The following is a 22,180-nucleotide window of genomic DNA, read 5'->3' on the forward strand; positions in this document are numbered from 1 at the left end:
AGAACTGCGGGGTGTTAACCCCGGACCTAAGGACGGTCGGATGTTCTCTCTGTCCCTGTCCCGGCCCGGTGTTCTCTGTCCCCCTCCCGGCTGGGTGTTCCCTCTGTCCCCGTCCCAGCCCGGTGTTCTCTGTCCCCGTCCCGCGGTGTGTCGGGGCGCAGGGACCCGGGGCGGCCCCGCCGCCGCCTCCCCCGCCGCGCCCGCCCTTATAAAGCGCTGTCGGCGGCGCTGCCGGTTCAGCGCCCGCGGCGCCGCTCCCGGCACGGCCCGGGATGGGCTCCGCGCACTCCGTGCCCGCCGAGATGCGGGAGCTGGCGGACAGGACCGGCTGTGAGTACCGGGGGCACCCTGACCACCCACCCAGCCCACCCCTGCGGCCGAGGGGACACGGGGTGCCCGGCCCCGCGGGTGACATGTCACCGCGGCAGGACGTGTCACCGCGGGTGGGGAAAGGTGGCACCTGGGAGGGTGGGGGTGCAGGACGTGTCACCCGGGAAGGGGGGGATGCAGGAGGTGGCACCTGGGAAAGCGGGGGGGTGCAGGACAGACATGTCACCCGGCAAGGCGCGGGGGGATGGTGCAAGACGTGTCACCTGGGAGGGGGCTGCAGGAGATGCCACCCGAGGTGGGGGATGCGGGACATGTCATGTCATGTCACCCGCGGGGGCTGCAGGAGGTGGCACCTGAGCGGGCGGGGTGTGCAGGAGATGTGATGTCACCCGGTGGGAGGATGCAGGAGAGGTCACTCGGGGAGGCTGCAGAGGTGTCACCTGCGGCGGGAGAGTGCAGGACGTGTCACCTGGGGGGGAGGGAGGGGATGCAGGTTTGTCACCCGGGGGACGGCGGGGACAGAAGGGGAGGGGGAATGGGCAGGAGGGTGTAGACTTGTCACCAAAGGGTTGCCAGCATGTCACCAGGGGGCGGGGGACGCAGCCGAGACCCCCATGCCACGAGGCGGGGTGTGGAGCGGTCACACGAGTGAGCCCCAGCGAGGCTCTGCCCGCCCCCGCCCCTGGTGCCGGGAATTGTCCCCGCACGGCTGCTTTGCCCTGGAGCCGCCCGGCCGTGACAACCTCGGGGCTGTTACGGGGTGGTTCGGGACCAAGGGACCAGCAGGCAGGGAAGTGCAGCAGGGACAGCCCAGGGCTCCCAGCAGGGTCTGGGGGTGGGACCGGGTGGTCGCGTCCCTCCCGGGAAATGCCATCGCTCCAGGACCGGGGCAGCCCCGGGCACAGAGATCGGGCTGCTCCCGCCTGGATCCTCCGGCTCCCGCCGTGCTGGGAGCAGGCTGGGATGGAGGGAGGAGTGAGGGGGAAGCTCTACCCGCGGCCCAGAAGGTGGTGGTGGTGGGGGTGCTGAGAGGGTCCAGCAACTCTCCCCAGAGCTGCTGCTGATCCTGGGGTCACATCTGCCTTCCTCCCCTCTCCTCCTCCCCCCGGGCGGGCTGAGCATCCCAGCACCGCACTGGGCACCCCGGGGTGGGCTCAGCCCTCCCCACTGGGGAGCCCGTGGGGTGCCAGCCCTGGCAGCCCAGGGTGGGAGGAGGTTTTTGGGGAACTCCCTGGCCTGGGGAGCAGCAGCAGCTCCAGCACAGGCAGCACCTGCCCGTGGGAGGCACCTGCCCCACGCCCCAGTGCCTGTGAATCAGTCCCAGGGAGGGGTTTACAAGGGCAGCTCCCCGAAGAATCCCATGGAAACCAGAGGTGGGAGGGCAGGGGGAGCGCAATAACCCCGTGCCAGGAGTGGGGTGAGTGTCATGTGCTCCCAGAGGGACTCACAGGGTTCCCACCATGCTGTGGCTGCTGCCAAAAGAACCTGGGAATTCAAGGGTTTTACAGCCTTGCTGCTGCAGTGGGATCTCATGGAAGGAATCACAGCCACCCTTGGGAGGAGCAGGGACAGGGCAGGGCCACCTGCCTGTCCCCAGGATGTGCCCATGGCTTGTTCCTTTGCCTTCTCCCCTGCTGGAGGGGCAACCTGAGGCTGCTGTTTCCCCTCCCTGCCTCCCTGTGCTTCACCCCAAAGCTGCAGCAGCCAGTCCATCTGGGGCTGAGGAGGCTCTTCCCGGGATGGTGAGACCATTCCCTGCACCCAGGCCAGTCCCAGGGGGATGGCAGTGCAGGGCTGGGCCTCCCCAGTGTCCCTCTTCCCTTTGCTGGAGTGGCACAAACCAGCACAGGCTGGGAGCAGCAAACCCAGCTCCCTGTGGTTTAAATCCCAATTTTCCCCCCTTTCAGCGTAGGCTGTCGTGCTTGGGCAGGGGTCTGCATCACCTGGATATTCTCAGGGATATTCCCAGGGATGTGAGCAGCCTCTGCTGCCCTTGAGTTGGCCCTTTCTCCCAGCAAAGCCTTTGCCCCTTGTGCGGGTTTTCCCTTTTATTTTTTCTGGAAAGCACTGCCACCCTTGGCAGGGCAGAGTGAGGTCCTGCCCTGGGAGGAAGACCTGGGTTTGGAAAAGCAGGAGGAAGAGCCCTCTTTAGGCCTTGCAGCTGTGGGCTGGATGCAGAGCAAGGCTGGACCCACCACGAACGTGCCACTGTCCCCAGTTTTTTGTCACACTGGGACATTTTCTGGGGGAAGATCAAAGATTTCTGGTGTGCAACCAAGCCCCGGGTGCCAAAGGCCTGGTGGCCCAGCTGCTCCCACGGTGACAGCGATGTTGTCGAGGGAGAAAAGTGAAAGGTCACTTCTCCATGGCCAAAATTGGAAAGCAAAGTCCAGAGAAAGTTTCTCTGAGTGTGTGTGTGTGTGTGTGTGTGGACAGAGCAGAGCGGCAGCCTGAGGGATCAGGGAGAAAAAACATCATAGGGATGAATCAGTGGGGCCCAGGCAGCTGGGAATCAGCACCAGGGGGTTCAAGGGGCACCCCAAATGCAGGGGGGTTAAAGGTGCTGGTGGCTGCCAGTGCAGGCAGGTCCAGGCAGGCCCAGAGCCCCAGGACCAGCACAGATGGGTTTTCCAGTCCATTTAACAGAGGTCTGGGAAGGCTCAGCCTCGCTGATCAATACAGTTGCTATTTCAAGGCCGTGGAGCAGCAGTGAGGAATGCAAAGGACATTATTTAAACATCAGAAAAGGGAAGGAGGGAGGTAGGGAGGGAGAGGGGGAGGCAGCAGCACTGGCCCAGCACTGGCCTGGTGTCTCTCAGCCACAGCACTTAACCATTTGCAACCCCTCAGCTGCACTTTAATGTGGTTTTCTCTTTCTCCACGGTGCCAAGGAAGGCTGATGTCCAGCTGCTGGTGCAGCCCTGCCCTGGGCCAGCTCCTCAGCCACCCTGTGGGTCCTGCTGGTGCCCAGACTACTCCGCCAGCCCCTGGAGACAGGGCTGCAAACCACTTCCCTGGCTCCTGGGGAAGGCCTCTGTCAATATTTGCACAAGAGTCAGGCTCTGCGTGTCCTCAGGGGGTTGCAGAGCTTGGTTACAGCCGCAGGGAGTAGCTGGGGAAGGATAAAATCACCTGTGGGTGGGACTGGGGAAGGGAGAAGGTGCTGCTGAGCCTCCCTCTGTAACCCCAGCGCTCCTGGGGCTCAAAGCAAAGCTGCTGACCCCAGTTCCAGCCCTACCCCAGCTCTGGGATTGCTGCAGCCCCGGGGCAGGCAGTGCCCACCTCGGTGGTTTGTGGTGTCCCAGTTCACCCTGAACAGCAGCAATTCCCAAGCTGGGCTTTGCTTTTGGGCTGCCAACGTGTGCCCTCCGTGCCAGCCTTTCCTCCTCCCTGGCAAGGTGCTGCTGTCAGCTCTGGGCATTGCGGATTCCAGGGGGATTCCCTGCCACCCCTGTGGACACGGGCACAGGAACCTCCCAGTGCGGGGGGAGATGCTCACAGACAGCGGTGCCCCAGGAACAGGCTGTGGTGCCCCCACTCTCCTCGTGTCCCTGGGCAGGACATGAGCTCGCAGGGGGATCCCCCGGGGCTCTCCTGGGGAGCTCAACACCCCCATCCCCTCCCTCTTGTCCCCGACAGTCACCTCGGAACAGATCGAGCACCTGCACCGGCGCTTCAAGCAGCTGAGCCAGGACCAGCTGACCATCCGGTACGGCATTCCAGTGCCGGCATCCCGTTCCCAGTGCTGCCATCCCATTCCCAGTGCCAGCATCCCATTCCCAGTGCTGCCATCCCATTTCCAGTGCTGCCATCCCATTCCCAGTGCCCACAGCTGCATTCCCACTGCTGGCATCCCATTCCCAGTGCTGCCATCCCATTCCCAGTGCCCTGGTCAGAGCAGCACCCACAGCACCCACGTTCCCGAGGGTGCCCAGGCGGGCTGTGAGGATGAGTGTGCCCCTCCCAGCCCTCCCCAGCCCTGCTGAGCTGCCTCTCCGCAAATGATCCCGGGAAAAATGAGCAGTGAAGCAGTGGCCCGAGAGCAGGGTTGCTCCTGGCCAACAGGCCCAGCTTTCAAATCGGTTTTGGGGAGGGAATGGGGCTGCAGTTGCCTCGTCCCCCTCCTCGGTGCCTGTGCAGGGAGCTCTGCACCGAACCCTTGATGTCGCTTCCTTTGGGAAGCTCCGGAGCATCCCAGCAGCTTCCCCAGCCAGGAGCCCAGCTCCCCCTCCCGGGGGTTATTTCCTGACTCATTTGCTTTGTAAACACTTGACAGCAAACGACCAGCACAGGCCCAGCCCGGTGGCACAGCACGGGGGCACAGCGGGACGTGGAGGAGGCTGAGGGCAAGTTGGGCAGCAGGAGCTCCTTCTCCTGCCTCGTTGAGCCCATTTGAGGCCCTATTCCTGGGAAAACCCTTTAAAAACCGCCCAGCCATTTGCAGGCCAAGCCTTGCCATCATCCCAAGTATCCCAGAGCTTCCCAAAGCCCCGATTTAGTGGGGACCAAATTCCACCATAGCTGCGCCAAGCACAGACTTGCTCTCTGTCTGAATTGAGGCAAAAAGGAGTTTTCACCCAAAACCTCTTTATTTTTCCATCGATTGCTTGGGAAGAACAGGGTTGGGGCTTCCAGTGGCATCTCCCTCCTCCCTCCCTCATGAGATTTGTCCCTGTTTCCTTTGCAGCAAGGAGAATTTTGACAGCATTCCCGACCTGGAGTTCAACCCAATTAGGGGCAAGATCGTCCACGCCTTCTTCGACAAGCGGTAGGAGCACCCCCAGCACCACGGGGAGGGGCAGGGTTGGTGGCTCAGCCTCTGGGAGCAGGATGTGGATGGGGACAGATCTTCCTAAAGGCTGGGATGGAGCCAGGGGCAGAAATTACAGAAGTTTAAGTTAAATCTTAGGGACAAACCAGGTTTGCTGAGGGATGTGATGGGGTTTGTAGCAGGTGGGAGGGGGGGCTGGAGGGTCCTGCCCTCCCATCTCCCCACTGTCGGCAGGAACCTGCGGCAGGCGTCGGACGGGCTGGCGGACGAGATAAACTTCGAGGACTTCCTGACCATCATGTCCTACTTCAGACCCATCGAGATGAACATGGACGAGGAGCAGCTCGATCGCTTCCGCAAGGAGAAGCTCAAATGTGAGGCCTCCCGGGACTGAGGGGGTGGGAAATGGCAGGAAGGGGCCGCCCTGACCCCACCACGCTCCTCTCGTCCCTTCCCAGTCCTGTTCCACATGTACGACTCGGACCACGACGGGAAGATCACGCTGCAGGAGTACAGAAATGTAACTACGGCCCCTCCCGCCCCCTCCCCGGGGCATTCCTGGCTTTGACCTGGCTGTGTCTGGTAGGTGGTGGAGGAGCTGCTGTCGGGGAACCCCCACCTGGAGAAGGAGTCTGCGCGCTCCATCGCCGACGGGGCCATGATGGAGGCCGCCAGCATCTGCGTGGGACAGATGGTGGGAGCTGCCCCCCTGCTCGGCCGGGGGGCTGGGGCGCTGTGCTGGTGCCAAAAACGGGGCTGGGAGGTGTCTGTCCTGCCCAGGGCACCTCCCAGCTGCTTGGGCTGGAGGTGTTTTTGCAGGCAGCAGCTTTCAGGGTGGGTTTGTTCAGTGATCAGAGCCCAAGGGGGATGAGCAAACAACCCCATCCTCAGAGATCGGGGAGTTAGTGCTTATGGAAAAGGTGGTCTGGGAACTAATTTTGGGCTGGCCATGGGGTACAGTGCTGTGCACTGTCCCACTGCCCCAGGGGACCCACCCCGGGCCACCCAGTGCCCCCAGACCCCTGTGCTGCTGGGGTGGGGCAGCTGCGATGTTTCCTCTCTTGCTGGCACAGGGGCCGGACCAGGTGTATGAGGGCATCACCTTCGAGGATTTCCTTAAGGTTGGTGGCATCTGCCAGGAATGGGGGGGCTGGGAGGCCTCAGGGAACCTGGGGTCGGGCTCCTGGCCACGCTCATCCCTGTCTCCCTCGCAGATGTGGCAGGGGATCGACATCGAGACCAAGATGCACGTGCGCTTCCTCAACATGGAGACCATCGCCCACTGCTACTGAGGGGCAGGAGGAGGAGGAGGAGGAGGAAGAGGACTCGGCAGCAGCTCCGTGTTCCCGGCACCAAGCACTCTGTCCCCGCCCGCGCTGGGGCTGCCGCTGCTCTCTAGAAACATAAGAGGCTTTTATCTGTAATAAAAGGTATCTCTGTTTTTACTCCTTGCTCAGAAATGCTCCATCCATCCATCCCCCAGGGCCTGGTGGGGTGTGTCCCTGTGCAGAAACCCCGCTCCACAAGCCCTGCTCTCCCCATAAATCCGCATTTTCAGCCTCTGCCCCGTGCTGCTCTGGGGAAGGAGCTGTGAGCCCCCTGATCCCGGGCCATGGGGGGAGTGTGCAGGCAGGGATGGGGATGCCGAGGAGCAGGAGGGGAGGGCAGCATCCTCAGCACCTGAGAGGACAATCACATCCCACTCTGCATCCCCACAGGATGCTCAAGCCAGCAAAGACGGGAACAACTCACGGAATAACCCCAGTTTAAACCCAAACCAGCCCCCAGGGCCAGGAGGAGCCAGGCTGGGATAGAGGCAGCAGGGATGCAGGGACGTGGGCTCCTGGCAACCAGGTGGCTCCTGCCCCCACATGTTCCCGCTGGAAAAAGGCACCGGAGACAGGGGGTTGTTTACTGGTATTAATGACTGGATGGCTCCAGGCTCGTTCCTGTCGCTAAGGCAGCCTGAGCTGGGGAGGGAGGGGGAGGAAAAAAAAAAAAAAAGAAAAAAAAAAAAAAAAAGGGCAAGGGTTATTTTTAGAAAAGCGGGAGAGATTTATTTGTTTTATCAAAAATGGCTTCCCCTGGTGACATGTTCAGTGGCTGGGAACAGAGCTCCCTCCCAGCCGACAGCGGGCGAGGGGCTGCGGGAGCCGCCACAGCCCCTCCATCCCCGCGGGCAGCGAGCGGGGACACCTCCCTGGCTCAGCGCAACAGCAGTGCCTCCTTTCCCGTATTGCTGGGGGTCTCTGCTGTGCTCAGGCTCAGATAAATGACTCCCCTCGCAGGCTTCGGCAGCTTTGTCCCCTCGAAATCGGCATTGCCAGCCGCTGGACACGGAGCTGCTCCGGAGCAGCTCCTGGAGCGGCAGCGGGAGGAGGGAGAGCTGGCAGCGCTCACCCCGCACAGCGCAGCCCTTCCCTGCAATGCGGTCCTGCCCTGGAGGGACCTGAGCTGTTGGTTGAGGTGCCTGGTGCCGGCACACAGTGCTGCACTGGGCTGGGAGCAGGACTGGGGCTGGGCTGGGCTGGGGGTGGGAGCGGGGTTGGTGCCGGTGCTGCCGGTGGGGGCTGAGCACCAGGGATCGGGAGGGGATGGCAGTGATGGAGCTCCCGGCTGTTCCGACACGGCCATTCAGGCCCCGAGGGGCCCCGGGGCTGCCCCACAGCCCGGTTTGCATTTGCAGGGCTCTGGGGTTCAAATCCTGCTCTCCTCTGGCTCCTCTGGGCACCCCCTCTCATTCCCGGCGCCACCACAGCGGCACCACCCAGGGCACGGGGGCGGTACCGACCCCCGACTGACACTGAACTGCTCCTGAACCTCTAATCCTCCTCCTCTTCCTCCCTGGGCCGGCCCCTCTGTGCTCCCTTCCCACCCCACCACATGAGGACACAACATCCAGCTCCTCCTCCCAAAATCCCCAGGTTTCAGGAGTCAACCCAGGCTCCTTCCCCTGTTTCCTCACCGGGATTTCCATACAGACACCGCAGGACCATCCCACTCCCTGAACCAGCAGCAAGTTCCGTGCTCCTGGTCACAGCCCAGGCCCTTTTGCACCCCTGGATCCCCCAGAGGGGCTGTTTGTCCTGGGAGGAGCCTTTGAAGTTGCTGGGACTGCAGGGTTTGACATCAGGTCGTGGTCCCGCTGCCCCTCCACGCTGTGGTTTCCTGGGACAAGACACCCAAGGGGATCCACGCCAGTCAGGGCTGGGCACACCATCAGTGCAGGGAGGCAGAGGGCAGGAGGACTGAAGAGTATTGGTAAGAGGATAATTATTACCCCTTGAGCTAATTAGCTGTCCCCAGTATTCTGTGGGGTGGGGTGGAAAGTGTGGGAGCAGGGATTGCGGGAAGCAGGGGCTGGAGCCAACAGAGTCCTCTGCAGGAGATGGGATGAGGTGGAGAGGAGGGAGGTGAAAGCAAAGGGCTGATGGATCCTCCAGGGCAGGAGCATCATTCCTGTGCCAGAAGAAAGCCAGGGAAGCACAACCCAGGGCTGGTGTTACACACGACAAACCCCAGCGAGATGGAGGATAATAATCCTGTAAATCACTGGGAAATCTGGCAGAGCCCTGGGAAACCTGGCAAGGGTGAGGCTTCTGTTGCAGCCCCTCTCTGACAGCAACTGGAACAGGGACTGACAGAGGTAGGCAGGGGCAGGAGAGCAGAGGTCGAGTGGGAAAGGCCACAGGGTGGGAGGGGAAGGTGCTGCTCGAGGCAGACACCCCTGTAGTCCCTCTCTGCACAAAGAGCACCCACTGCTCCTCTCCCACCACTCCTCAGCATCAGGAGAGGGATGGCAGCCCCCGAAATGCTGGAATCACTCTTCCCCCACTGCCCAGGTGGACAAGGTCACCAAACAGAGGCAAAAAGCACTTTCTGGGGGCCTTTGCTGGTGGGCTGGCCCCAGAGCGTGTGGAGGTTTTTCCAGGGCAGATTTTCCAGCACAGCTGAGCACGTCCTGCCCTGTCCTTCCCGCTGTGCTGAGCAGCTCCGGGGCTGGGCAGCTGCTGCAGGCTGAGCACACACAGCTCCCCTTTGATCTCGGATTCCCTTTGGAGCAGAGATCCTTCTCAGCAGGGAACGGACACCTCTTTTTAGCTGAGGGTCACTGTCACCAGCAACAGACACCAGCAGTTGTTCTTGAGGCTTTTTTTTCCCCTGAACTATTTCCTCCTTGGATGCCTTTGGATCTTTAGCTGTCCCCAGATACCCAGCCCAGCTGAGGGTCACCAGCCTGGCACATGACACCAGTATGAGCCCTCACCTTCAGCCCAGCCTGCCAGGTCAGTCCTGACTGCAGCTGCTCAACTTGAGCCAAAACCAGAAGAGATGTCCCTTCCCAGTGCCCATCCTGGTCTGACACAGCTCTGGGCTCAGCTTTGCCCTCACCTGCACAACCTGCACTGGGGACCAGGAGCCCCCAGATGGGAAGCCCAAAGGTGGCATCACCCCCCACAGGATGGTGACTCCATTCCTGCTCCTGGAATTAAGGAAGAGGCTCCATCTAAACGCCCCCCAAGCCCAGCCTGAGCAGCCAGGCCAGGTTTGCTCCTCTCCAGCCCCACTCCAGCGCAGGGTTAATGAGCAAGTAGGCACTGCTCAGCACCTCAGGAGTCACAAGGCTGAAGTAATCCCCCCACAAAGTCATTTATGCTACAGGAATTTGTCATGTTTCTGCTGAACTCTCATCCCAACTGTGTATCCGTGACACTTCTTGCTCTTCCAGGAATGGAGGGAGGGAGCTGGCTTCCCAGAAACAGGAAAAGAGACCAAAGCTTTATGAAAGATCAGATTTATTGGTCAGACAGAATGACTTCGCCTCTTGCACTGCTTGTTATCCATCACAAGGAAAAAGCCAAGTGTTAAAAACCAAGAACATGAGAAATTTGGCTCAGGGGTCATGGAAAACCAGCCCAAGCCAAAGAAGGAAACGCTGCTCTCCAGCCAGGAGGGCAGCAGGAAGCTCTCCAGTGCCTGGAGAAGGGCTGAAGTGACAGCCCAGCCCCTCTCCTGCAGGTTTGGGCACATTCCTTCACCCCTCCCTGGCACTTTCACATGGATTCCATCAATCCAGCAAAAAGATGTTCAGTTAAAACTTAACCTTGGTTAACAGAACTGGCATGGCTTTGGTTTGCACCAGTTAAGTTTACAAGGGCAAACCACAACCACAGAGCTGTTTTAAAGGAGTGAAACAGGTCCAGGGCTGGGGCTCTTGTTCTCCAAGCTGGTTTCCCCTGTGTCAGTGCCACCTGGGTTTAGGGTGAGTGTCCCTTCAGCCTGGGGGCTCCTCCACAGCACTGGTGACCTGGGCAGGGACACTGGGGCCAGCTCAGGATCAATTCCCAGCTGGGAAGCAGGGACAGCATCAGAAACCAAGCCCCAAGGACCTGGGGAAACCCTCCAGGTGCTGTGGAAGGACACGATCCAGCAGAGGACACACCTTTGTTCCAGTGCATGGGGCTGGTTCACCCTGCAAGACTCAGGAACAAAATCCCACAAACACGTGTACGCAGGCAATTAAAAAATATTTAATCCAGAGTTTCAGGGGATTAAAAAAATAATTCATTTTAAAATAATTCTGATGTGTGTGGCCTGCTGAGTTCCCAAGCATCCAGTCTGGCCCGGGCCAACCTTCCCCTCCCTCTCTCCATCACCTTCCACTCTCCCAACCTTTTGTGCGTGGTCCTCCCATTCCTTGACACATTCCAGTGCATTCCAGGGAAAACAAGCACGAGCAGCTCATTACCAGGACACAAATACCAAACATGTGGCTCAGCAACATGCTTTCCCCAAGTGCCTGGTGGGCTTTTTTATCCCCCACTCGGTGCAGGCAGGAACTCCTGGGTGTGCTCCCACCCCTCACAGTGTGCCCCTCCGGCTTCCTGAGCGTGTCCCCTGCCAGGGTGGGACCAGTAGCACCTTTCCCACAAGCAGCAGGATTTTGGTTCAGCCTGCAGTGTGATGTTCATGTTCCCTGTCCCCTCCACCAGGGTGGACAGCACCACATTCCAGGGATGTGCTCCAGGGCAGCCTTGAACTGCCCGGCTTTGTATCCCCCTGTTCCGGCAAATCCCAGCCCGTCGTCCTGCAGCCAACACCCCCCTCTGAGGGGCTTGTCCCACGTGGATTTGTCCTGCCTGGCCCCCCAGGAGCCCCTAAATGCTGTCGTAGGGCACGGCCAGGCCGATGTTGTAGCTGTAGCCCGTGAGCTCGTCGTAGGACGAGCGGCAGATGGGCAGGACACTGTCCCCCGCCAGCTGCTCCCCTGAGAACTCGTAGGAGTAAATGATCCCTCGGTACCTGCACAGAACACAACCAGGACACACCCCTGAGCATTCAGTTTGTGCCAGGGAAAGGAACGACCACCATAAAGGATGGTCCCAGTTAAAGAGCTCGGTGCTCGGGGAGCTGATATAACCCCCCCTCCCTCCTGCACCAGCCTGTGCAGTGCAACACAGAACACCCCTCCTGCCTCCCTCCAGGGACCCAGCAAGCCCTGGGAATGAATCATTCCCTCCAGCACTGCAGAGACGTGACTGTCATCTGCTGAAACGTCTCCAGCCTGCTCAGGACGGGGGAAGAGGAGCCCACTGTCGTTTGATGGTTCAATCACACAGGGAGCAGCCTGGGATGCAAATACCAAAACCTGCTGTTTAAATACCAGTACTTTTCCTTCAGGAGGAGACATCATTGCTAATATTTAGAGCATGGAAAAGGCTGCATTCCCTCTCTGGCTTCAGTGGCCTTTATGTTCCCCTGCTGAGAGAGAAATGCATTTTTTTGTGCTGAACAAAATAAAGAGCCAATTCCTCCCTTGTTTTGAAAACATTATCCTTAAACTTTTTTTTTCCTTTCTTTCTTTTTTTTTTTTTTTTAGATGCTTTACCTCCTCTGTTCCTGCTCTGGATCATGACTCAGGGGCTTAGTGTGCTATTTAAAAATATGTAAGAGAGCAGATCTGTGAGAGCTGCCTTGAGAACTCACTTGCGGTGCACGGCGGGGTCGTCGTCCGTGCTGCTGCTGCCCCGAGGATTCCTCTCCTCAGGGATGTTTGCCGTGATGAGACTGTGAGAATTGAACCACACGTGGCGAACTGGATGCCTGGAAAACAACCCACAGCTCTGGGTGAGGTGCCACCCGCACTGGACTCCCAAAATCCGATCGCAGGAAAGGAATCGCTCTGGATTAAACAAGGAATCGTTTAGGTCGGGGCTCGTTCTATGGCCAGAGGTTGGGAACCTGCACCTCTGGCTCTTCTCCTCCAGCCTGGAGCAGGAACCTGCACCTCTGACTGCTCCTCCGGCCCGAAGCACATCCCACACGTTCTACCCCCATCTAGTGGGCTCTCACCAGAACACACGTGGAGGTCAGAAAACCTGCTCCAAACTCGGCAGCGCCCAGGCTGTGAGGGACGGGGGCTCTCTGCTCGTTTGCTGCTTTAAGGACTGCAGTACACTCCTGGGAAGAGCAGGGTGCTTCCCAAAATAAAGGCTAATACAGGACCCCCAGGCACTGAGCTGTGGCTCATTTAGAAATGCACTCTGTGGCACAGAATCATGGAATATTCTGGGCTGGAAGGATCCACAGGATCATCATTCCAGCTCCTGGCCCTGCACAGACACCCCAACAATCCCACCCTGTCCCTCAGAGCATTGTCCAAACCCTCCTGCAGCTCTGGCAGCCTTGGGGCTGTGCCCACTGCCCTGGGGAGCCTGTTCAGTGCCAACCACCCTCTGGGGGAAGAACCTTTCCCTGAGATCCAACCTGAGCCTGCCCTGACACAGCTCCAGCCATTCCCTGGGGGCTGTCCCTGCTCACAGAGAGCAGAGGTTGGAGCTGCCCCTCTGAGGAAGCTGCAGACCCCAGTGAGTCTCCCCTCAGTCTCCTCTTCTCCAGCTGGACAAGCCAAATGCCCTCAGCTGCTCCTCGTGTGGCCCCTCCAGACCCTTCCCCATCCTCATGCCCCTCCTTTGGATGCTCAGTGTGGTCTTCACTCCTTTCCTCTCGCTGGGGAATAAACCCACCCCAAACCACTGCACCAGCATTTTCTGTCCAAGCAGGAGTAATTTGTCCCCTCATCCCACGACCCCAACGTGTCTCCTGTCACCTCCCCTGGCTTCCACCCTTGTTTTCTGTTCCTGGGGCTGCAGCCATGGATAACACCACACACAGCCCTTATCTCAGAAGGCCTGCATGACTGAAGCAATCCCTTCTGATTCCTCTGTAGATCAAACACTATTTTAAATGTCTCATCTAATGGTTTCACTTTGAGGACATCCCCCAGCTCAGCCCTGCCCTGCCTGCCCTCCTCCTGCAGCAGCACTAATGAGCGTGCCAAGGAGACAATCAATGGAATATTGTCCTTAATGCATCAGCCACAGCACAACAGGCTTTATCATTCCCAGGGTCAACACCGAAGGCAATACCTGCTATTAATCAATGACAGCTCCAGCTTGAACTACTCTGCCTGTAAATACCTCATCTAGCTCCTCTTTGGGGAAGAAAAAAAATCAAATCAGGATTTATCTGCTCATTTTATGGGTGTCACTCCGAGTTACAAGGGGCTAAATCCTTGAGTCTTCACCCAAATGAAGCCAAGTCCCTGGGAATTGTGCCTGGATCAGGAAATCTGAATTTGGCTGTAGCAACTGTCAGCTCCAGGATAATGATCTCTGCTTGTACTCCCAGTACTGAACTACTTGTGCTTTCAGTACCAACTGGTATTTTAGTATTTAAATGAGTTTAAATACCAGCCTGGCTTTGATCATCACCGTTAAGGGAACGTGTGAACGTGACGAGCAGAAACACAGGGACTGGGGAGGGATCCACTGGATGGAGAGAGCCAGAACCAGCCACTGAAAACAGCCAGTGCAAGGTTCAATAAGCAGAGCGGTTGGGGATGGGGCAGGGAGAGGGCGGTGACTGAACTCCATGGAAAATCCAGGGGAAAATCTCCCTGCTCTCCAACACCGACCGAAGCGCTCGTTAACTAATGAGCAAAAGCCCACGGCAGCTAAAGGGCACACAGAGAAACACATAACTGCAGGTGGGCAGGCAATCTGTTCCCAAATCACAGGAACACTGAACAGAACTCTCCAAAACTCATCCCCTTGGTGCCTTTTGGACATCATCTCCCACCCACACTCCTCCCTCCCGCCGGCCGGACCCCCCGAACGCCGCGGGCCAGGGCCCCACTCGGGTTACCTGGCGTGCATCTCCCACAGCTTGGTGCCCATCCGCTGGTCCCACACGCACACCAGGCCCTCTTCTCCTCCACTGACCACCTTCCAGTCGTCCATCTGCACCGCAGACACTCCCAGCTGGTGGGCATAGAGGGAGCACACGGACTCGCCCTGGCGCAGGTCGAACACCCTGACCCTGAACCAAAGCCAGGGAGAGAAAACAGGGATAAAACCAGCTGTGAACACGCAGCCAGTGGGTTCTGGGGTCATGAAAATGTATCTGGGACAGCAGCAGCCCCGTGGCCACTGCAGGGCTGGAAAACCAGCTCGGTCCATACTTTTCACCACTGAGTTTTTCCTCGGACTTTTTGTTATCAGAGGGTTTTTCAGGCAGACTTCCCCCACCATACAGGATCTCCCTGACCTAAACAAGGCCTCTTTACAGGTCCTAAGACCCCAGCTCTGGGATCCCAGCACAAAGAAGGATGTGGAGCTGCTGGAGAGAGTCCAGAGGAGGCCACAGAGATGCTCCCAGGGCTGGAGCCCCTCTGCTCTGGAGCCAGGCTGGGACAGCTGGGGGGGTTCACCTGGAGAAGAGAAGGCTCCAGGGAGACCTGAGAGCCCCTGGCAGGGCCTAAAGGGGCTCCAGGAGAGCTGGAGAGGGACTGGGGACAAGGCATGGAGGGACAGGACACAGGGAATGGCTTCCCACTGCCAGAGGGCAGGGATAGATGGGATATTGGGAAGGAATCTTTCCCTGTGAGGGTGGGGAGGCCCTGGCCCAGGTTGCCCAGAGAAGCTGTGGCTGCCCCTGGATCTCTGGAAGTGTTCCAAACTCGGGATGAGGGGCAACGTTAGTACCAGGATCAAGGGAAAGGACCGTGATTCCAAAGATTTGAGAAGACATTAAATGTGTGGTTAATTAAAAGACAAGAAAAGGGAATTACACATTTACACCCTTGACTTAATCACTAATATTAAAACAAAGCCATCAACAGGCACCCAGCACCCAGCATCTCTTCTCTCTTCAAAAATGCAGCCACTGACTGTGGGCAGATTCCAGGTACATCTGGTTTTGAGGCATTATTGACCCCTCAGACAAAGCATTTGGAAGAGAAACATAAAGGAAGACTCAGCCAGAAAAGAACTACAGGAGAAGAACTGGGGATTTCAACCTACTGCAACAAGGCCACAAAACCAGTTCAAGTGAATGGTGGGAGGTTTTAAACCCAGCACATATCACAGAGGAGTGTATTTTCCTGATCCTTACACATCAGGATTAAGAGACAAAGCAAAGTACACCAGTGAATAAATAAATGAATGCAGCAAGTGAAAACAGAAGGAAAGGGGAAATACTGATCTCAGATTTGAAAGGAAGCCAGAGAAAGTTCCTCCCAGCTGATGGCCATCAGGAGTGAAAGCATCAGGTCCACATTAATTCCAGAAAAGGCCAAAACACACTTGTTCCAACACATTAACTGTGCTTTCTTCCATACCCCTGCTACGACCCTAATGGTGTTGTGCAAGCTTTTCCTTTCCCTGCCTCAAACGGGGATTGCAGCGTGTGATTTTACAAACAACACATTTCAGTGGCTGAAAGAAAAAGGCAACACAACAGTCCAGAACTCCAGCAGAGCAACATCCATCTGACATGCAGCAAAACACGCTGGAACGGGCCGAGGAACACGCTCCGTGTGGCTGCACGGCTGCCCTTGGGAACATCCCATCCTTCATTTGGGATGGAGATAAGGACTTGCTGCCTCCAGCTCCAGCAGAGAGGAGCTTTGGCTCCATTTTGGAGCTGTGCTTTGGGTGAGGATGGGGTGTTTTGGAAGGGCTGCTGTCCTGCCTGTGCTCTGCACGGAAATCAAAGCTGCTCCTGTTTGGAAGGCTCAGCTAGAAGCGAAGGCCTGACTGAGTCCTGCTTATTCCATTAGCCAGCGCCCAGGTTTCAGGCAGGTGTCCATCCTGGCACGCCCCTGGAAGAATCACAGGCACACTTGTGCTGCTCAGATGTGCTTTGAAGGAAAAAAAAAGAGAAGCGTTTTGCCAACCTGAAGCGATGCTGTCACGCAGACCTGGCACGGCCCCGCTCCTCCTGCCTCAACAGCTGGGCTCAGCGGGAGCACTCCGGGCTCATCCCAGCTCTGGGAGCGGTGGGGAAGGTGTTCTCATGACCAGGCTTTGACCCTCCTGTTAGACTCACTCAAAATGAAGCTCCCTTGCCTCCAGGAAAGCATAGAATACATGTTTTGATCCACGCTCTCGGCGACTGGGCTTGCCATGTGTTTGCTTTCCCAACGCTGTTCTCCATCCCAGCTTCCCACCACGGAAAAGCAGGATCAGCACACGCTCCCTGCTGTCACATCTCTTGCCAGACTGAAGCACAGCTCGGAAATCAAATAAATCAGGAGTGTTTTTGACGGGGAGACAGATTTTACAGGTCCTACCAAAACCATTTCCCAAGCGTTACTTCTCAAAATCATGGCTTTGAATAAAAGGACATCCTATTCCAGTGAAATTGCTGCATTTAATTCAAGCAGTAAGTGTTCCCACTGGCCACCAGCAGTTTGAACTCCCATGGCAAGGTCCCTCTTTAGTAGATTTGCTCCTTAACAGGGCTGTGGAGGTTCCAGTCTCATTCCACCTGTGGATGCCCAGCACCTTCACGTAGCAGCACGTGAGGAACTGACCTTGGAGGTACCCATGGTCCTGCCTCCTGGATGCCACACCTGTTTGCTGAACTGTTAATTCCTAACTTCTGGCTATTTTAGTGACAGCCAACCCCTCAAACTCAGTCAGTGCTTGAGCTGAAAACCCAAAAAGCTTTCTGAGGGGAAAGGGCACAGACTCCAAAGGGAGTAAATCCCAAACCCACTGAAGGCACATCAGCTTCAGCTACTCTCCTGTCACCGTGCAAGAGATCAAAATTGGAGGCAGTTTCACTGGGGTGCTTTGGAAAATCAATTATCTCCTTTTAGAGGGGGAAAAAAAAGCCTCCCAAGAACTCAAGTCCACTTGTCAAACTCCAGACATCTCCTTCACCCTGCGTGCCGAGCAAGTGTCAGGTTTGCTTGCACTGCCTATTCACTGAGGAAAGGAGGGGGTGGGGGGAAAAAGCTGTTTGACAAAATAATCATTTTTGCAAGCTGCTGCTCTGGCGGGACAGAGGTCTGGGATTTGGCAGAGGGAAGTGCCCGCCTCCCAATCTGATCCCACCACCACAGCACAGCACCACCTGCAGCCTGGTGCCCGGCACGGGGGAGAAAAGGAGGAGGGAAGGAAGCTGGAGCCATTAGGGACTGGCTCCCTGCCATCCCACATCTCCTTTGGAGCACTGGATCAGACCCCACCAACGGCTGGCCAGGAAAAAAAAAAGGAAATCTAAAAATTGGCCTCCGAGGGTCTTTTTAAGCACTTTAATCCTCTTGCGCTGCCCGTTCCCAGCGCGCCCGCTCCTGGCACCGGCGGCTGTGCCGGGAAAATCCTACTCCCCAAGCCAAGGAGTTAAAGAGAAAGCTGCTAATCAGCTAAATAGAAGCTGGAATCTGTTCATATGGAAGTCTCTTTTTTTTTCCACTGTCACCTGAGGGACATCGCAGTGTTCCGAAACACACTCTTGACATCGTTCGGCAGACGGGCCCCCCTCTCATCCCCCACGGTTCATCCCCAAGGTTGTTTTTTTAATATCAGAAAGTGAGCTTGTAAATGCCAAACTAATTTTGCGGGTGGTGGCGGGGAAGGGGGAAGATATTCCAAGTGGTCTCGCTGGGCTGTGCACCAACTGCGTCCACCAAATGGCTGGAAAAGCAGAGTCTTCCCAGGGAGCTTCCCGAAACAAAGCCCCGCCGACAGGCACATCCAACTATTACCTAATAGTTTGTTCCCTCAGCCCGTGGCTGCATTTGGAACCACGAAGAGGAGAAACCATTTCCAGCAGGTCCAGATGCAGGGCAGCAGGGTGGGAAGGCTGGTGGCACTCACCTCCTGTCCTTGTTGCCCGCAACGAGCATGTGGGGAGGGCTGTCGTGGAGGTTGACACACGTGAAGTCACCTATGGAGTTGCCCACCTTGGTCAGGCACTGGTTTGTTTCCAGGTTGTAAAGAAGGATCTGCCAGAAAGGGGACAAAACACAGGACACATTCATTCACAGAGCACGACAAAGAGGTTTTGCTGCAGCAAAGAGCAGAGTTGTTACCACCAGAGATGTTTTTGTTTGTTGCCTGATATGTCACACATGATCAGGACGCAGATTTAGCCCTGTTAAGAGGGGGATACAACACCCCAGGAACCAGGAACACACCTCTGGTATTCCTAGAGATTTTTGAAGCTTCGCTCTTGTTGCCCGGTCCTGCATCACAAAATGAGCCTCTCCTCTCTCAACTCCCCCCTTCAGATCTCTGCAGTTGCACAAATGGGAAATAAAAGGCCAGGCAGCATCAGTGTCTCTGCTCTGGCAAATGTTGAAATAATACCTGCAGACTGTGTAATATCAGTGTCTGTCAGGGGGGATACAACCTCAGGAATAAGGAAATCAGGTGTCCCTGTGGAATCCATCAGGAAGCAGGGATGCACCACCAGTGCCACCCAGCAGCAGGCAGGGGCAGCTCCCAGACAGTTTCTCCAGGTCTGTGAGGAAAACCAAACAGTTTCTTCACCAATTTTCACGTTGGAAAGTTAAGAGCAAAGAGCACCAGCAGCGAGAAGGTTCAGACAGATGGGCTGAGAGAGGCAGGTCCAGTCAAGTGCAGCAGAAATTGCAGAGCAGAACTGAGAGCTGTGGTGCAGATCACACACCCCAGGAGGAATATCACATCTGAAGTGGCAGCTCAGATGGCAAAGGCATAAAAAACAACCCCAATTTCAGGCAACATCCGAGATGATTCAACCAGAGCCCGGACGAGAGGGATGAGCTGTTCCCCCTCCTCAGTCAGCTCAATCATGTTTGCTGCCCTTCCTCTGGGGCCAGATGAGATTTATCTCTTTGGGCCTTTCAATTTAGGAGAAACAAGTATTTTTAGAAGCAGGAAAACGTCCTGGTCGAAGCCCAGCGGAGCTCAGCGCTGCACCTGGCCTTACATAACTTCATAAACATTATTAAATTTCACGGTGATGCTCCTTTCAATTAAAAGAAACCTGTGACCATGAGAGGAGTTAATGGCACTTAAAATATCAGGAGAAGCTCATGGCAACATCAGCAGGGCCACGGCAACATCACATCAATATCCTTTACTTCCAATTTGCTGGTTATAGCCAGTGCAGCTTTAATAAATATTACACAATCTCTAGGTATTATTTCAGCATTTGCCAGAGCAGAGACAGTGATGCTGCCTGGCCTTTTCCTTCCTACTTGTGCAATTGTAGAGATCTGAAAGGTTGAATTAAATGAAGAATGAAGAGAGGCTCATCTGGTGATGCAACAAAAGTGAAGCTTGAAAAATCTCCAGGACTTTTAAATACCCTCTCTCTCTCTCTCTTTCTCTCTCTCCAGAGGCAGAGAATTTACAGGTTCCCTCCACCTGCCACTTCTCCCAAGCAAAGAGCAGGCAGGGTTTAATTCAGACATGTTATTGGGATCAACACATTCACATCCCACTTCCTGAGGTGCTTATAAGATTTATAATCTCCCAACTAGTCCTTTGTGAACTTATCTGCCTCCAAATACCAGTCTTTAACATGTTATTTTTCATCCTTAAGACCCAAAAAATCAAAGCCATTTTTACCCAAAAGCTCTGTAAAACCAGGGAGGTTCTATACTTGCAGTGAGGCTTAGGGCATAAAAGTTGCTTAAAAAATTAATTTAAACTTGCCCACCAAGGAGAAAATTGCCACAAACTGCATGGAGATGTTAATCTTTGAGGTGCAGACCAATTTTACAGGCTGTTCTCACTCACAGCCCAGCTCCCAGCAGCTCACTAACCAAACCCAGAGATAATGACGTTCTGGCAAAGGTACCTCGAAGAGTTTTCACCGCAAAGGAAATTAATATCTGGGCCTGGCAACCAAATTTCTCCTTGGAAAGTTCTGAACAAAAGACAAGAGTCAATAAAGTGCTGAATTCAACCTAAGAACAATAAGTGACGGGGTCAGGAGCAAAGTATTCCAGCTCCCAGTTGAGCCTCTTCCCAGCTGGATGGAAAAACTCTGGAGAGGAGAGGGCCAAGAGCTGCTTTCCCAAAAGTCCCCCGGGGCTAATGCTGACAGGGAACATCCATAAACTATTAATTTACCTAAATGGCCGTGGCTCCCATCTACCCCATAAACATCTGATACATCCTTGAAGATTCAGCTCTGGCCATGGAAGACCATAATGGAAAATTGCTTCCATGTGGCATTTAAAGATCCCCCCTCTGTCCATCGGAGCGAATGTTACACGTTCCCCCTTTGGCAGCCTCACCTCCAGCCCTGGGGCAAAACTCACAGGTACCACCAGCTGAGAAAATCACTTCTTTCTCCTCACATAACCTGTAGATGGCTACTAATTTAAAGCACCTGCAGCTAAGAATCTGTAAAAAAATATAAAGCTTCACATGCACAAAAATGGAAGGAAAGCTTCTGCCTCGTCATCTCCTACCCCCTCAAATTCCTTCTCTTTTCATGCCAGGCTCTATCCTTTTAAAGACTGTTTATTTTAACAATCCATAACAGCACTGATTGCTAAAATAAAATTTCTTTCAAACTTTATCACGCACACGTGTCTTTCCAGCCAATTAGCCCCATCACTGCAAGATTCTCTTTGTGATCTTCAGGATTTGTCTATCTCTAAATTCAACTTGTCCTCAGCGATTTCATGCTCTGCAAATGAATTCCAACATGTTTTCGTGGCAAACTGATAAGGAAAGAAGCAAAAAGCACTCAAGAGTGCTTTTGGTTTTTTTCTTTTTTTTAAGTCTGAATAATGATTTCTTGAAGACAAGGGGTTTAAAAGCACACTGAGGACAATTTTGAAGTTCTGATGAGCTCTCCTATAATATCCCAAGGCAAGAAGGATTTTCTTTACAAAGGCCAAGGAGAAAGAATGGAAATACCTGGTCAATAGGGACTTGAAATAAGGGCCTGTGTGTTAAAGGGCAGATAAAGCCTAAGATCTTTGGGAGGTTTATAATCCTATAATGCACACTGCAAGGGGATTACCCTTTTAAAGGTATTTATAATCCCATAATGGACACCCAGGACCAGTGACCTAATAGGTACCAAGCGAGGGGAAGCGAACCCAGAGCGCTTGGGTGTGAAATGAAGTGTCCTGGGATGACACACTGACGAGATCCCTGCCCCCAGTGGGACCTGGGGGGGCCACAGGGGGGAGGAGGAGCGTTAAATACCCCGGGCAGATGTTATGGGGAGCCAAGGCAGGGGCTAAGAAGTGTTCCCCATTAACACTGCCCAAATGAACAGTGCCAGCCCCTTGGCCAGGAGCCAAGCAGCCTCCCAGAATGCTCAATAATTCAGGGAGCCAGGAACAGCCAGAGTACCTTCACCATTCTGTTTAGTTAAAGACCACAGAGATTAGAAAACACATTATCCACCTCGCAGGCGATTCTTCCCATGTTACAAGTCCCTTAACGACCTTTACCATCCCTCCCTCTCCCTCTCTCTCTTTTAATAAGGCTGAGCAAATGGGACTTCATTTTCTCCCACTGCCACAGACTAGTGCTATTAATTATTCATGCTCATACTCTCCCCTTTTGTTAAGGCAGTGCATTAGACTAATTTCCCTCTTCGCTGGGTGACTTGGGCGAGGCTCAACCTGTGGCTGCTCTCGGACAGGCGCTCCAAGAAGCTGGAAAATTCACGAGCCAAGGGAAGGGGAGAAAGGAGAAGTTGCTGCAGAGCGGTGGGTAGGGGGAACTCACTTTTAAATGCTGTCCAAGAACTCCTGAAAGGGAGGAAAAT

The 22,180-nt window shown here is 55.5% G+C and overlaps 2 protein-coding genes across 2 annotated transcripts in view; one reads left to right on the top strand and one right to left on the bottom strand.

The window, feature by feature from the left end:
* Positions 1–224: 224 nt before the first annotated feature.
* TESC (tescalcin) lies at positions 225–6,546 on the top strand. The gene is made up of 8 exons (XM_050318311.1): positions 225–330; positions 3,970–4,039; positions 5,018–5,098; positions 5,336–5,475; positions 5,560–5,621; positions 5,688–5,795; positions 6,175–6,222; positions 6,316–6,546. The coding sequence occupies exons 1-8, from the start codon at positions 273–275 to the stop codon at positions 6,391–6,393; spliced, it is 645 nt and encodes a 214-aa protein (XP_050174268.1). The 5' UTR covers positions 225–272; the 3' UTR covers positions 6,394–6,546.
* A 3,334-nt stretch (positions 6,547–9,880) lies between these two features.
* The window catches only part of FBXW8 (F-box and WD repeat domain containing 8), a gene marked incomplete at its 5' end in the record, with an annotated part of 50,813 nt that continues 38,513 nt past the window's right edge, over positions 9,881–22,180 (bottom strand). Inside the window, 4 exon segments of the mRNA XM_050318759.1 lie at positions 9,881–11,404; positions 12,089–12,205; positions 14,309–14,482; positions 18,271–18,398. Coding sequence (XP_050174716.1) covers positions 11,260–11,404; positions 12,089–12,205; positions 14,309–14,482; positions 18,271–18,398 — 564 coding nt within the window.

The sequence above is a fragment of the Myiozetetes cayanensis genome, unplaced genomic scaffold (genome assembly GCF_022539395.1).
Source record: "Myiozetetes cayanensis isolate MyiCay16 unplaced genomic scaffold, myiCay2020 scf21, whole genome shotgun sequence".
Lineage (NCBI taxonomy): Eukaryota > Metazoa > Chordata > Aves > Passeriformes > Tyrannidae > Myiozetetes > Myiozetetes cayanensis.